The sequence below is a fragment of the Erithacus rubecula genome (assembly GCF_903797595.1).
Source record: "Erithacus rubecula genome assembly, chromosome: 8".
In the NCBI taxonomy this organism is placed as follows: Eukaryota; Metazoa; Chordata; class Aves; order Passeriformes; family Muscicapidae; genus Erithacus; species Erithacus rubecula.
The window spans coordinates 31,096,117-31,112,440 of NC_136659.1; the positions used below are offsets into that span (position 1 = coordinate 31,096,117).

A 16,324-nucleotide genomic window follows, 5' to 3' on the forward strand; every position below is an offset into this window, starting at 1 on the left:
AGACAGTTAACAGAAAAAAGAATTTTCCTCCCACTTTTTAAATGGGAAAGGAAACAAATGCTGTGGAGCCATCTCTGAGGCAAGACAAAAAGCTGCAATATGGCAAGCACTAGTTGCTTTTCCTGGTGGTATAGACTTTTTTTTAAAGAAAAACCAAACAAACATTTTATGATGCAGAAATACTACATTTTACTACTAAGTTCTATGTGTGATTGTTTATGGGACCTTTTGGACAGTTTTCCATATTTATATGCAAAAAGAGCCAAGCCCAGTGCTCCAACTGCAGAAAGAGCAAAAAGCACATAGAGTGCTATTTCTGCACTTTGGGATGTCAAATCCAATCCCAAAAAGTTCACGCTGTCAGCTGCTCCTGGAGTGGGGTCTGTTGGTGTCACTGGATGGGAAAACAATGAGAAAGTGTTAATGCAGAGCCTGGGGGAACTTCCATGCAGCTGTGGGCACTGCTGCTTCCTGCCTCCACCAGGCTTTTAACTGTGCTGTCCAATGCTCTTGCAGGATCTGCAATTCTGAGGATCAGTGCAATTCTAGCTCAGAGTAAAGGCACAGCTGAGACTGATAGTGCAATTCCTGATAGTACAGGTGAGTATTCTCACTCCCAAACCCCCACACTAGCACTGGTTGCTTTTCATTGTACTTCTACAGTTGAGAAGACACAAGTGACAAAAGAATCGGTGTTTCCAAAGCCTTACCTAAAATACAGATTTGTATAAAGTATTCAAAATTTTTTTCTAAACAATCTTGTGGGAATATTGAATGTGTGTGGTTTGGAAAACATCTTGGGCAGTTCTGCTGGAGAAAAGTCTAATGGAATAACTTTTGTTACATTTTTAAGACAGGCACATGTTGAGGTGCTCTTGCACAAGGTTTAGTCTGGTGTTGCATAGGGAAGTGACATTGACTGGAGTCTTTAAAAAATTACAGCAGAAAATGGTGGTGTATCTAAAAACCTCAGATTATGGAACTCTTTTGGGATTAGGATTAGATGCAAATACAGGAGCACCATTTCTCCTGCATCACTTACCTTCTGGCTCCTGTTCCAGACAGGGATGTGGGCCTGTTGCTGGGTCTGGAAAGCCATTGCATTTTATGATCTGTGAGTAATATTTGGCTGAGGCCCTGGGGCGCCGTGGCAAGGCAGGGTCTGAGAAATTCACATGGTAGAGCCCAAACTTTTCCTCATAACCCACTGCCCACTCGAGGTTGTCCATCAGTGTCCATGCAGTGTAGCCACGTAAGTCAACACGGTCGAGCACGTTGGCTGCAGGCAGGAGCAGAGGAGAGAGAACAGCTCAGGGGTCACCCCTCAGCCAGCCAGGGCAGGAAGGTGCTCCAGAGCATCCACACATGACACACAGTGAGGTTATTGCCACTTGGGCCTCATAGGTTTTGTTCTCCCCATCCCCACCTCTCCCCTGTGTTGACTTGGCTCAGCTGGTTTGAGGTAGCTCAGGTGCCAAGTTACAGCCAACAAGCAGCCAGGGTAGTTCACTCAGTGCCCAGGACTGGACACTCCTTTTCTCTTCTCTAAAAATCAAAGCTTATGTGCAAGAAGCAAAGGGTTAGGAATAGAGAAGAAACTCCATTAAAATCAACCATTGCCTAAACAAGTGTTTGTGGGGCCTTGCTGCTTGCTATAAGGCAGCAAATGCCTGAACACCTGGCTGTTCCCAGTACACCATAAAAGCAAACTGAAAAAGCCCTTTCCTGAAATTGTTTGACCACCACTGTAACTGAAACTGGTTTGTGGGTTGGGTTTTTACTGTTGTTTTTAAAAAAGATGCAGTTTTTAGACACAGCAGTAGTGAGACTAGAAGGAGTTTAAGAGTTTATCAGGTAGTAGCACCTCCTCTCACCAGGTGCAGCAAATCAAGGAACCTGCAGGCTACCCCACTAAACCCAGGGTTTGTTCTTCTTTTAGATCATCTTTCCTGGCACATTTGTGACTATCCATGGGCAGTTTTTGGTAAACCCAAAAGCTCTTGGAAGTGGATTCAGTAAGCCATGTAGCTGTGTAACTTGCAAGTATGATGGCAGTAGTCTTTCAGGTCTTTACAACTTGCTTCATACACATCAGTCTTGTGGCAAAGCCATTGCTGCTCTCTAGAGGTTTGGATGACCAGATGTCAATAATCACTCTTACCTTTCAGTGCCTCATTAATGTAGCTCCGATAGTAATGCATTCTCCAAGTGTCATTGAATTCAAAGGCTCCCCTTTCTGAGACCCCATTTTCAGTCACATAAATGGGAGGGTTGTTGTACTCTTCCTTTATCCACCTGAGGATCTTCCTGAATCCAAAGGGTGTCACCTTCAGCCAGAGGGAGCCAGAGCCCAGCCAGCTGCGGTCGGTCACTGTGGCCACACCCCTGTGGAGAAGGACAATGTTCAGGGCCAGTCCCATGTGCCCTGCACCTCTTTCACCAGGGCTGAGGTGCTGCTGGTGCTCACAGGTCTGAAAAACACTCCTCATGCTTTGCTTTCCAACAACAATCTGTGTAAATCAGCTGTGGCTGACAATGGGATGTTGGTTCCAAATCTTTATATACTGTAACACCATTTCTACTTTTCAAGGCATAATGTGTGCTTGAGCACACAAAACTGCCCTTTCCATTACATGCAGGAATGTAATGAGCCCACTGTCCTAAGGGTTTAAACTATAAGGGACTGGGATGTAGCAGCAAAGGAAAGTTACAATAATTTCATCTATTCCCTGTGGAAACATTCTGGAAAGGAGACAATTTCACCCCCACGTGTGGTCCCACCAGTACCTGAATTCTCATTACAAAAACTAATAAGCTCCTATTGTTTATTTTTTGAAGCAGAGGAATCAAATTAGCATCTAAATAAAAAAATCTTGACTTAATCTATACTTAACCATGAAGTGAATTAGCTATTTAGACTTTGAACTTACATTTATCCAATGCAGTCAGGGACCTAAATCTCTTTAAGAGCAAATAGATTAGTATCCATAAACCAGGATAACACATCACAGTTTAAACTGTGGATTGGAGGCAGGAAGTATGACAAATACTGTTTATCACCTCATGTGTCTAAGAAAAAGGCTATTGTTGGACTTTTGTGAAATAACAGTGCCTCAGGTACTGCTTGGTTATATTATCCCTAGTATTGGTTTATAACAGCTTAAAATACCTATCTCACAGCTTTTTTTTTGCTATAAATTTACACTTGTCAGTTAACCCAAGCTCCAGGTGTGCAGATTTTACTTGATCAATAATTTACATTCATCTCTTACCTATCAGAGTCATATGACTTAACACTCTTAGGATAGTTCATGTTGTATGTTAAAACTGTGGTATAATGATTTAGACCAAAGTAGTCATATGTGCCTTTAATTCTTTGTTTTTCACTTTCAGTAAATTCTGGAAGTCTGCAAGAGAAAACAGAGAATACACTTTGCACATACTCCATGGGTAATGCTAATGAAACTAAGTGATCTTTAAGGTCCCTTCCAAAACAAACTATACTGTGATTCTCTGAAAATGTACACTAGAATTTTTCTGTGAGGATACAATAAGGTTTTTTTACAGTAACATTAGAATAGAATCATTGAAATGTATCATTACTGTAAGAAAAGTATGTTTCAGCACAGCCAGTGAAACAAAAGCAGGCGTGTGCCTGGGCTCTTACCGGGACTCGCTCAGGCCCTGAGCCAGGCTTCGTTCCTGAATCCTTCTTTTCATCACTTCACTATAATCACCATTTTTGAAAATGGGGTGAGCAAACCAACCTAGGAAAAACTAAACCAGGAATAAGAGAGGATAAATCATATATCAAAACACGGGATTTAGCCATTCCTCTGTCATGTGCTGCTTTATAGGTGAATTTATAACAGGTAGGGATGCCCATAAAACAGCAGTAAATTTAATAAGTTTTAGTTACTGCAACCATATCTTGTCTCATTTCTGTTGCATTCTTGATCAGCCCCCATAAGAGGGGGATCATTTCCTTGCAACAATGCCTGTGCCTCACCATTTTATTTCAGTGAGATGCTCACCTGGGCTCTGGGCATGCCCAGCACCCAGAAGAGGGGTGTCTCCTGGAGCAGCAGGGAGAGCTGTGCCCAGGGGTTTCTGTACCTGCATGAATCGTCTGGCAGCTTCAATGTCCTCCTGGCTGTGTGGGTTGCGTGGCTCTGCCCAGTCAGAGTTGATGGTGATGGAGATGAGCCCCCCCTGCTTGGCCCTGTAGGTCTCGTTGTAGAGGTGCCAGGCCTCCGCGTGGGCCTTGATCAGGTTGTGTCCCACCACGTAGGGAGCGCGCCCCGGCCGGACCGAGACACCTGCAGGGACAGGACAGCACGGGCACTGGAGAGCACTGCCCAGCCCTCAGAGCTGCTCCCCAGGATAACACCATCCCTGGGCACCCAGAACTGCCCCTGGTAAAGGAATGAATGTGCACTAGGCAGAGGCAGCTGAAGGAGCAGCTGCCATGGGAAGGCTGTGTGAGCAGGACCCTGCACTGCCCCTTCTCTCTCTGGACTGGGACATGGACTGCCAGCCCTAGCCACTGGCTGCTGCCAGTTTGGAAAGCAGAAAGATTGCCAAAGCTTTCAGGTCAGCTCACATCCCCTCTTCTCTTCTACCCTGCTGCTGAGCTGGGTCTTCCCTCAGCCCTAACTCTTCTCCACAGTCCCTGGAGCTGCTCTGGAAATAATGTCTGCAGCAGATAGCAAGCGTAATCCAGACTTGGAGGTGACAGAGTAAAAGAAGGAGTTGTTCACCACACCACAGCAACCCAAACCCCATCTATCCATATCATTTTCCATGTTCCACCTTTGAAAGCCCCAAGGAACTACTCTGCTGCAACATAGAACAACTGTGCTGACAGTGCCATGAGGGCTCTGAGGTTATGCCCAGCAGTATTACCTGGAGCAGCTGTGCCAGTGCCATAGCCAAGATAGGCAGTGTTGTAGGGTTCATTGAGGGTAATCCAAAATTTCACTTTATCCCCCAGCCTCTGGAAAAGGACCTCAGCATATTCCTTAAACCTCTGAACTATAGTATCGTTCTCCCACCCACCAATGTCCTGCAGCGCCTGTGGGAGGTCCCAGTGATAGAGAGTTACCTGTGGGAAAAGACAGGAGAACAAAGGACTCAACCAGTCACTCTCACAGAAATTCAGATTCATTTATGACCACAAATAAACTGTGCTTTGATCTGCAGTTACCTGTTCCCAACATAGTTTGATGTTGCAGCGATCACTCATGCACTCCATAAAATACATTTTTGCCAGTTTCTTTAGGGGCTGCCTAATGGTGAAAATGAAACTTTTACCAAAAACCACCTTGTGACAGCAAGAACTCATCAGTGAAGAACTGCTGCACCTGCTCTGACTCTCAGGTGAACTACAATCCACTAGAACATCTGTCTGGGCTGGTACAGGGGTATGAGGACAGCTCAGAGTCACTCAACAGTGCTGAAAGAGCTAATTGATGCAGGGGTGAGGTCACTGTCCCTTTTACGTGACAAATAACACTGACCAGTGGAGCTTCCTGACTCTCAGGAAAAGAATAAAGTTACATCCATCTCTAAGAAAGGCAAGAAGGAATATCCTGGGAAACACATCAGTCTCACCACAGTGTCTGAAAGATCCCTGCACAGGTCCCTGTGGAAGCTATTTCCAAGGTAAAGGGACAAGAAGGCAATTGGAAACAGCCAACAATAAGTCCACTGTGGTAGTAATTCCAGGTAGTAATTTCAACATATCCCTACATTACAGGTTCATTTGCTTATGCAATATACAATGCTTATGTTTCTTCATAAATGAAATGAAAAACCATGAGAAACAATTTTTGTGTGAAAGGAGGATATTGATGGAAACACACACGTTGCTCTGAGCATCAGATTTGGGGTTTGCTATTTTTTAGTTACCTGAAAGGTACTGAGTGTAGTTACCTGAGGCACAATGTTGGCTGCCAGAAGGGCATCAATCAGCCTTTCATAGTAGTTCAGTCCCTTTTCATTGATGTATCTGGTGGTCCCATCTGGGAGCACACGGGACCAGGAGATTGAAAAGCGATAGTGAGACACCTTGAGACTTTTCAGCATTTCCACGTCCTCCTCAATCCGGTGGTAGCTGTCACAAGCTACATCTCCAGTCGCATCTTTGCCAATTCTCAAGGGAGTGTGGGCATATTTATCCCAAATGCTAAGTCCTTTCCCATCTGCTCTCCATCCTCCCTCAATCTGTAATTGAAAATTGGGGAAGAATTATTAGCAAACCCAAATTCAGGTCTAGGCCTAGCAAAGAATTCAGCCTGTTATTCTTTGTGGTGCCACAATCAATTAAGTGTCCTCAGATACTTCAGGAGTACATCTCAGTTTCCTGACCTGGTAAGCTGCAGTTGCTACACTCCATGAGAAGTTCTCTGGAAACTCTCCATATAAAAATTCATCTTCCTTGGGCAGTGGGATGCCGTTATTGCGGATGATTTCCGCATAGTACACAGCAGAGCGCTTTGGAGTTCTCGGCCTGTTGGGGTTGTCAAAATCAATCTGGTGCAATCCAAATCTTGGCTCATAACCATCCACCCATTCAAAGTTATCCATCAGAGACCAAGCGTTGTATCCTTTCAGATTAACACCATCTACCTTGTAAGCTGGAAGACCAGAAAAAAATATGGAGGAGCATCAGTGACATAATCACACATTAAATGAACTCTAAGGAATTCATATGCAAGCACATACAAGCTCCTAGTTTCATACAGGCAGCACTGGTCAACTAAGATAATTGAGAGAATCTTCATAGTTGAAGGAAAAAAAAGTGCAGCCATGTATATAAACACTATGTTTATATTGTGTTTAGGCATATCAGTTTAGACTGATATGAATCACTTTTAAAAAGTATTTTTCACAGGAGTTAAGTAACCAGAAATCTAGAGAGGAGACACACAACACCAACAGAACAAAAGCAAATTCTGGTACCTTTTAAAGCTTCATCGATGTATGTTTTGAAGTAAAATATCCTGGCATTGTCATCAACATCCGATGCGGTCTTTGCCCCCACACCATTCTCAATTATGTATATTGGGGGGTTTCCATATTCCTCTTTGATCCAGTTCAGTAGCCTCCTCATACCCCAGGCCACAGGCCGATGGTCAGGGAGAACTGAGGAAGGCCAGGAGCTGTCAACTGTTACTGAAACTTCCTGGTCATAATCATAAGAGAAGGGGCTCAGACGTGTTGTAGAATGGCTTACAATTTTGGAGGAGTATGTGTTGAAGCAGAAGACATCAGCAGTGCCCCGGATGTATTCCTGCTCCTCCGCTGTCAGAACTGGCAGGCGCGATGACGGCAGGTTCTGGAGCTCACTCCTGTTCCCAACCTTCCACTTCATGACCTCAGGGTAGTCCCCATTTTTGTAAATGGGGTGTGCAAACCAACCCACCAAAAACTGCAGGTACCTGTCAGCAGCTTCAATGTCCCTGGGGTCGCTTGGTGTCTTTGGCTCAGCCCAGCTAATGAAGAGGCACACGGCAATGACCCCTCCCTGACTCGCTCTGTATTTGTCATCGTAGGTGTGGTAGACCCTGGCATGAGCTTTCAGTAAGATGTGGGCAACCTTGTAGGGAGCATAGCCAGGGTCCTTGACATTGGGTGGGAACAACCCCTCGCCGTAGCCCAACCAGGAGATGATGTTGGGTTCATTGAGCGTAAGCCAGAACTTCACCCTGTCCCCAAAGGTCTGGAAACAGAAGTCTGCAAAGCTGTCAAACAGGTCAATTATCTCATCGTTCTCCCAGCCACCGATGTCCTGGAGGGTTTGTGGCAGGTCCCAGTGGTAGAGAGTGACAATTGGAGTGATGTTGTTTGCAATCAGTCCATCGATGAGACGGTTGTAGTATGCGACTCCATGGCTGTTGATTGAGTTGTTCCTTCCATTGGGGAAAATTCGAGGCCAGGACACAGAAAAACGATAGTTCTTTACCCCTAAGGCTTTCAGCATGTAAATATCTTCTTCCACCCTGTTGTAGCTATCACAAGCTATATCTCCATTATCATTATTGTTTACATTCCCTGGAACATGGGTGAAGTTATCCCAAATGCTGGGTCCTTTGCCATCAGCATCCCAACCTCCCTCTATTTGGTAGGAAGAGGAAGACACACCCCACGTAAAATCCTCTGGGAATGTCCCATAAAAATACATGTCTCTTTCAAAGGCAGTCTGGGATGAAAACTTCTGCCAAACAACCTTTGCCTTGGAGGGAACTTCTGATGCTGGTAAATTTGGCAGCTTTGATGGCACAGGTCGGTCAAACACCACTGGTGCAGAAGATCTGCCCAAGGTTTGGGATGGAAAACCATTTTTTTCAATAACACCAGAATAGAAGTAAGCAGATGCCTTGGGAGTCCTTGGTCTGTTGCTATCTTCAAAGTCCACATAATGCAGCCCAAATTTTAGGCTGTATCCCACTGGGCCTTCAAAGCCATCAAGCAGGGATCGAGCAATGTAGGAGCGGACATCAACGGTGTCCAGTTTCACCGCTGCCACAGAAACAATGAGACATTGTTAATCACCCCCCTGGACACTTCCTGAACACAACAGAAGCACCACAGCCAAGGATGTTTGTGGCAAGCCAAACCACTTATAAATGGTTTTAAAGGCTAAACAAACTTCACAAACAATTAAGAGTATCTGTCAGGAAAAGCAGTCAGCACTGTAATAGGAGCTAGTGAAATGCTTAGTGATAGAAATGTGTAAGAAAAGAAGTATTAGTCAAGAAGCATCTGAGAACAGGACACTTGTGCCACTGGTATCCCTTCCCCTGTGTTCTTGTTTTCAAGCAGATTTCATCAACTTACGTGTATGGTGCACTTTTAGATTTAACACTAAATAAACTGAAACATTGCAGGTATTTAGTGCTTGCCTATATTCCCTGAACACGAGAGAGCTTTTTTTTAGCAGAACAGTGTACCCAATACCAGAGGCAAGTCCAGCATACCTCCTCACATTGGTTACAAAAAAACCACTAAATCTCTCTTATTCAAGAAAAGTTCATTTCCATGTGCAGTCCATCCTCTTCTGCTGAGGCATAACAGCAATACTAAATTGTGTTTTCTGTAGCTCTTTCAACACTTCTAGCAGTATGTTGAGATCTAGGTCAAGCAGATCAAATGCTGTACACACACTTATCACCAACTTATTTAATATGCCAAAGACACAAGCATAACTTGAACATTCTACAAGCATAACCTAAACATTCTCAAAATGCTTGAGGTAGAAATTTTAGGACGATATTTCCAGTCTGAAGTGGTTACTGCCAATTAGATCTGATTAATTGGTTAAAGTAAATTAAGTTCAGCCCCAATTTATGAGAGGTCTACAGGTGAGAGCCTGCAGGCCAGTCATCTCCAGGGGAACTGGAGTGTATGAACAGTGTTCTCACAGAGGGACTGACCTTAGGATCCAGGCTAAATTAAATCCATATATAAAAAAATGCATTTCAATATCGAAAGAGAACGGAGAATTCCGTATCTGGACATCAGATATGCTTAAGTATATAAAGTCACATTCATTACCTACACACAGGCAACTACACAATATCACTGTGCAACTGGTGATGTTTTGAAGTTAATCACCATGGAAGGCCTAGAGTAACCACTTGCCATGATTAAAAAAAATAAAATAATTTAATTTCTCCATACCTTTCAGGGCCTCATTGATGTACTGGCGGAAATAATCCACTCGCAGAGTGTCATTGAGAAGATCCCCGGTGTCTCCTGTCGGCACACCATTCCCTGCTATGTATATTGGGATCTTAGACCCTGTGTATTCCTGGGATACAAAGTTCAGCAGCCTTCTTAATCCCCAAGGGACCACATGGATCCAAGAAGAGGCAGCCTGTGGCCAGGAAGGATCTACATGCAAGGAGAAATTCCCAATGCTCTCGTAGCCTGGAGTGCATGTCCCGTTAGTCCCAGCACTGACCAGGCGGGAAGTGTAATGGGAAAGGCCAAAGAAATCTGCAGTCCCTTTCACCAAGGTCTTCTCCTCCTCTGTAAACACAGGCAGCTGTGCAATTGTCATGGGGCACTGCTGGTTCACTTCCTGGATCTGAGCCTTCAGGATATCTGGGTAATCACCATTAACAAATATGGGGTGAGCAAACCAGCCCAGCATGAACTGTAGGTACCTCTCAGATGCCCTCACGTCCTCGGAGCTGGATGGAGTCTTGGGTTCAGCCCAGTCTGAGTTCAGCACCAGCCCCACCTTTCCCTGTTGCTGAGAACGGTATTTGTCATTATACAGGTGCCAGACCTTGGCATGAGCCTTGAGAATTGTGTGAGCAACCTGGGAACAGAAAGCAGAGGAAAATGTGTCACACTCCATTGCACAAAAACTCTTAAGCATTGGGTTTATTCCCATGTGAAAATGTCCTCTCCATCCAAAAGAAAAGACCTTGACAAAACAAATGATGATTGACAAGGAGTGTAGTAGGTTTTGGAATAAGCAAAAGAAACTGACTATCCACCCACATCAGTTTTCAGAATAGAAAAATGAACTAACAACACCTGGCCTCTTTTAACTAACCCATTTTTAACAAGTATCATAAATCCAGCAACCAAATAGTAGTCTCAGAGGCCACATTAGGTTTGAACATTTTTAAAGCACAGAACCATCATGGAAAACAACCCAAAAGTAGCTGCAGGATCTCAATTATTCCTGTGGCCCTACCTTGTAAGATGCTTCTCCTGGGTCAGTGATTCCTGGAGGATGCTCTCCGGTGCCATAGCCAGCGTAGCTGATAACCCAGGGCTCATGGAACGTAACCCAGAGCTTGACTCGATCCCCAAATGTGGAAAAGCAGAAGTCTGCATAGCTCACAAAAGCATCTATGATACTTTCATTCTGCCAGCCACCAAGAGCCTGCAGAGCCTGGGGCAGGTCCCAGTGGAACAGAGTCACCATGGGCTCAATGTTAGAGTCCAACAAGCGGTCAATTAAGCGGTTGTAGTAATCAACACCCTTGGAATTGATGGTCTTGTTGGTGCCAACAGGGAAAATTCTAGACCAGGATACAGAAAATTTGTACAGCTGGGGACGGAGGCCCTTAAGCAGGTAAATGTCATAGCTGGTTTTATAGTAGCTGTCACATGCCACGTCTGCTGTTTGGTTCATGTGGACTTGGCCCCCATGCCCAAACTGGTCCCAGATGTTCTCTCCTTTCCCATCCTCTGCCCAAGCTCCTTCAATGTTAAAGGCACCTGTGGATACGCCCCAGAGGAACCCACTTGGGAAAACATCTTGCAGGAAAGAATCTCTCTCCAATTCAGACTGCTCAGCAAACATTTCCTGGACTGCTTGATAGGAGGACCGAGGGGCAAGAACAGCATCTGGGTTTTCCTGCAGAATATTTGTTTCACTGGAAATACAATAAATAGAAGTTAAAATCTCCAGGGTGGGTGCCAGTGCCATAAAACTTGCAAACAGAGTATAAAGGAAATTTACTTCCCATTCAGGTCACATAAGCCACATACAGTTCCTTTGACATTTGATCAGTCTAACCCTTACTCTCCCAGCTGACACATAAAGGTGGAAGGCAGTAACTGCAGAACAGCTCTTTGCATGTATAGTCTTATAATTCATTAGTTAGGTCAGAGGTGCAAACAAAATCCTTGCAGTGAGCATCAATTTCCATGCTACAACTACTTCATGAGTTTCCTGGCACTGTAATCCTTAGCTTCTGCTTGCACAGTGACATCTCTCACATTTCCATAAGATCAATTGGCTTCTCCCATAGGAAAGCCTCTATTTGATTAATTTATAATCATTTTGCTCTTGAAAAAAGCAGAAGGCTTGAAAAATGTACTTGTTACAATTGGCTTGAAGGTGCAATTTGGGTAACCAAGGATGAGAGTGTGGAAGAGGATTACATATTAGGATTAGTAGCCAGATAGAGCAAGTAACTGTGAGAGACTGGGCTCAGCAGAAAAGCAGCTCTTTGCACCCTTTCAGCAACTAACAGCAGACATTACCACTAAAATATCTTGTCTCTCCCTGCACAGAGGTTTCTAGAGGACACTGTTTTATTACTGTACCTTATCATAGTATTGTATGGTATTACAGTATTTTTATAGTACCTTAAAACATGAGGTAAGTAGTCCAAGAACTCATTGATGTCACACCCAATCATATGTCCTTCTTCCTTATTAATAGCTGCAAACAAACAAATGGTAAGTGATGGATGTAATCTCAGATGCCATGGACTGCACGACCCTACTGGTAACAAATAATTATATCTTGAAAGAAATTTTTCCCAATATCCAACCTAAACCTCCCCTTCTGCAATTTGATGCTGATGAAAAGGACAAAAAGATTTAGGAGACATTTCCTGCTTCACCTCCCTCAACACTCACCATCCATCCTTAATTTTCCAAGAACCCTATTAAAAAAATGAAAAACTATTTAACCTAATAGAAGCAGCCTACATTGGATGATTTTGAATTTCCTCTATAAGTTATCCTGCAGATCTTAACTGAAAAAACTCTCCTTCAAATATCACTCACCTTTGACAATGGCAGCTACTGGTGTGAAAGGATACCCTTCCATGGAAGCATAGTCAAGGATCTTTAGGCTAGAGACCAAGATGTCTTTGTCCTTCCAGACACTCTGCAAAGCAGAAATTGGGGAGTAGTACAAAAAGAAGCATCAGCCAGCTAGTAAAACCATGTTCTTGTTATTTTTTGCATTTTACATGGGCAGCTCCTTATCCTGCTACCAAGATGCTAGATGACTCTTTGCTTAGGAATTTTAAGAATGCAGTTCCCTACCAGAGGTTTAATATAGGTTATAATAGGTACCAGCCTACAGCTTCACTGATGTTGGTGCTGCCATGAGATCTAACCCTTTAATAACCTCAGTAACATTTTTAGCACTGCCTCTGCTGATGAGCAATGTGAAGTCTGGTAGCACTGCTGTAGAGCTCATGCTACAGTTTAACATCTTTCAGTACTTAGGTATTGGCCTAACAGCTTATCAAACACTTAGCATGTGAGAGAGATTTTCAGTCCCAGACAAAAGAATTCTGCCAGTCCAGTTGTTAATGCATCAATAATAAGCATTGACCAAGATGAATCAGCATTTTCCAATAACAATTTTAAAGTCAGAATAACAACAGGGAAATGAGCACTTTGCAGCTGATTCCTAGTGTAGCTGCTGCCTGAGCTTTCACAGAAAATCAGAACTGTTTGGACATGCATCACAGCACATGAAATTCTGCTCCTATTTATGGTCTGCTGTTTGCAGCTATCATTTTAACCCTGTGCATAATTTACCTGGAATTCACTCAATTTCTTGTAGAAATCTGTTTCATTTCCACTATGGTACCGAAGGTTAAGAGACACAAAGTCTACTGAATCCTGGAAACAAGGAAAGGAAAATAATCATGCTGGAGAAAAATGGGTTTTTCTTGGAAATATTACATTAAAAATACATAAATCTGTGTAAGGTTGGATAGAGACATATTGTAAGAAGCCATTCAGCTATATGGGAGCCATGGACAGTATAGAGAGCACAAACTGGATACTGTATGGGAAGATGTGTTTTGCATCTAAACATAGTACAATTTAAACAACTAAATTAAATTCTATTATATGAATTTACTACTAATGATTTACAGGTACTTTCTTAATTTATGAGTTATCAGAGAAACCTTTAATAACTATGTGATTCAGGTAGGCCTTATCAAAACCCTGGTTGAAAGTCCACTTCAGAAATCTTTAATCATTCTATTAACACAACTGTTATCCCACTAGAAGTCATTAACCTCAAGGGAAAATATTGCATTCTCTTGTCAAACCAGCTGATGAAGCTGGAAGAAAACTGATAACATTTCAGTTTGTTTTTCAGTCCAAGGTTTTCTTCTAGTTTAGTCAGTTCATCTCAAAACAACTTCTTTGCTCTCCCTAAAAACCTCACCTTGCTTAAATCCTTGCAATGTCACACCTACAGCATTGTTTGATTTGCTTCTAAGTTTTGAAGGATTATAAATAGGGCAAAAAACCCTGCACTGTTATTTGTGCACTGTAACCTACATGAACATCCTCTGGGTGGGGGCAGCTACAAACAGGGAACTGGATCTTTAAGAAAGTATGTCATTGCCTTTGTACAGATTGTGTTCTCCTTGTGTTGTGCCATCCCTATGCAACTACATCACTTTTAGCACAGCTCAGTCTGGGTTTTGATATAACCAGCAGATATTTTAAATAGCAGCAAATCAGGATAATGTATCAGTATATTTGGTGGTGCATTAAGTACACCTGCAGAGAAAATGGTAACAGGTACACTTTTTGGTGACACTTTGTCATTTAGCAAGTATATTGCTAACATTGCCAATTATGAGAGTAAATTTGTCTCCATGTAGCTTAATCAGCACCTACCAGCCAAGAAAAGACACTGAAACAAGTTTTAAATCAGCAGTTTCACATAATCAGGCTAATCAAATAATTAAGCTTATCAAACTGGTTAACCTGCTAAAATTTTTTTAACTTGCAACAGGTTATTTGATCCCATACATAAAACCCTAGCTAAATCAAGGCAAATTTATATAATTTTGGAAATACTTCCTTAAGGTGTTACCTGAAGAGAAACTGAAAGCAACTCTGATGAAGCACTGTCTAAGACACTACCCATTTCCAAAGCAATGGACAGCTTTCCACCTTGAGAATGAGAAAGGCAGTCTGTTAGTAACATATTAAGGACAAATAAAAATTTCAGTTTACTGCAGTCATTTTAAAAACCAGTTTTGAATTATTGAAGCTGTGGAACACTAGACAGTGCTCCAAACGATTTCAGAATACCCACTGTGATTTCAATGGAGAGATGAAGAAGGTAGAAATTCAAAGGCATCATTCAAAGGCCCTTTGTCAATAAAATGCCCTTCCACCCCCTGCATAATTATAATTAACATATTTAGTAATTTTCATGCCTTTGTGATGGTTCTAAATTTTTTTTTTTTAATCCATTCTATGCTGAATGTTTGAGATGCTGGGGTGGGAGGAACTTGAAGGGACAAAAGATGCTGGAGGGAAGATGGGCAACTTTCAAGTGCTATCACCAGATAGTGTGAACTGTACAACAAAGTGCACAAATGCAAGAATTAAAAATTCTTCCTGACAAATGCAAGAATTAAAAATTAATTAACTAATTAAAATTTTGGGAAAGGAAATGGTGACTCAACCAGCTGTACTAGTATTCTGTCTGGAACAGAAAAATTCCAAGGCCAAAGAAGGCAGACCCGAGGTGATATCTGCTTGGAAAATCCCAGGTACACATCATGGAAGAGATGAAATTTTATTGCTGCAGTACAGATAGGTTTGGGATTTAATTACTGTAAACCCCAGTGTCTGCAATGACAAAAGGCAAACGAAGGACATTGCAGACTTCCTCACAGTTATTATCACATAGGAAACTTCTTGTGCCTTGTTTTTTCACGGTTTCAGGTACATTTCAGAAAGGTTTTAGTCTTTCCTCTGTGGATCATGAAGAGGCACATAAAAATGTCTGTGCAGAGACTGCATGTAGCAGTTGCCATTTAATGCTATCACAAAATATTTATGAGTCATATTGAAGACCCCTGCTCTCCTTACCTGCTGGTGAGACTTGCTCATGGAGCACGGTGTAAAATCCTTCATGAGCAGCAGCCACGGCCCGGACTCGTTCCCGGGGCTCAGTGTAGGGCAGGCTTTGAAGGAGCTCTGGCAGGTCACTGAAGGAGAGCCACACATCCACCAGGTCCCCAAAGGCACGGAAGCTGAAGTCTGCATACTCCACAAAGAGCTCGGAAAAAGCCCTGGCTCCCCTCCCGCTGGCCAGCAGGGCCACGGCGCCGGGGACTCGGCCCTGCTGCAGAACCAGCACCGCCCTGAGCCCTGCAGCAGCCAGAGCCTCCAGCAGCTGCCTGTAGCACCACACCTGGGCCCCATCCACCTCCGTGGTGTTCCCCTTGGGCAGGACGCGTCCCCAGGGCAGGGGGAGCTTGTAGTGTGTCACCCCGAGCGCACGGAGCCGCGAGAGGCGCCGGGGCAGCTCAGGCTCTGACTGGCACAGCAAACCCTGAGCCCCGGCCACGGCAGCGCCCTGCAGCTCCTTGGGCAGCCCCTGCAGCCCCACACTCTCTGCCAGCTCGCTGGGGAGAGGCCCAGCCATGGTGATAAAATCCTGAGCCAACTCCCCATCTGTCCCAAGGCTGGGAGAAACCAACAGAAAGAAGATGACTGTCTTACAAATCAGGTCCATTTCTGAACCTTACTTCAGAAACAATTATTCCACACTACTTATATAGCA

General features: G+C 43.5%; 1 protein-coding gene across 1 annotated transcript; it reads right to left on the minus strand.

Annotated features, from left to right (window-relative positions):
* Positions 1 to 174: 174 nt before the first annotated feature.
* LCT (lactase) lies at positions 175 to 15,665 on the minus strand. Its single transcript, XM_079311681.1, has 17 exons — positions 15,628 to 15,665; positions 14,618 to 14,697; positions 13,315 to 13,398; positions 12,547 to 12,649; positions 12,121 to 12,196; positions 10,715 to 11,402; positions 9,685 to 10,330; positions 6,964 to 8,523; positions 6,370 to 6,638; positions 5,935 to 6,225; positions 4,906 to 5,104; positions 4,117 to 4,319; positions 3,668 to 3,777; positions 3,273 to 3,407; positions 2,162 to 2,385; positions 1,043 to 1,279; positions 175 to 394 (listed from the first exon to the last, which is right to left on the minus strand). The coding sequence occupies exons 2-17, from the start codon at positions 14,669 to 14,671 to the stop codon at positions 183 to 185; spliced, it is 5,091 nt and encodes a 1,696-aa protein (XP_079167807.1). The 5' UTR covers positions 14,672 to 14,697; positions 15,628 to 15,665; the 3' UTR covers positions 175 to 182.
* Positions 15,666 to 16,324: the final 659 nt, after the last annotated feature.

Coding starts and splice junctions, on each gene's coding strand:
- LCT (XM_079311681.1), bottom strand. CDS start 14,671: ATGGGTAGTGTCTTAGACAGTGCTTCATCAGAGTTGCTTTCAGTTTCT. Junction 12,197..12,546: donor AGTAGCTGCCATTGTCAAAG/GTGAGTGATATT, acceptor GTTTGTTTGCAG/CTATTAATAAGGAAGAAGGA. Junction 1,280..2,161: donor CATTAATGAGGCACTGAAAG/GTAAGAGTGATT, acceptor TCCTGCCTGCAG/CCAACGTGCTCGACCGTGTT.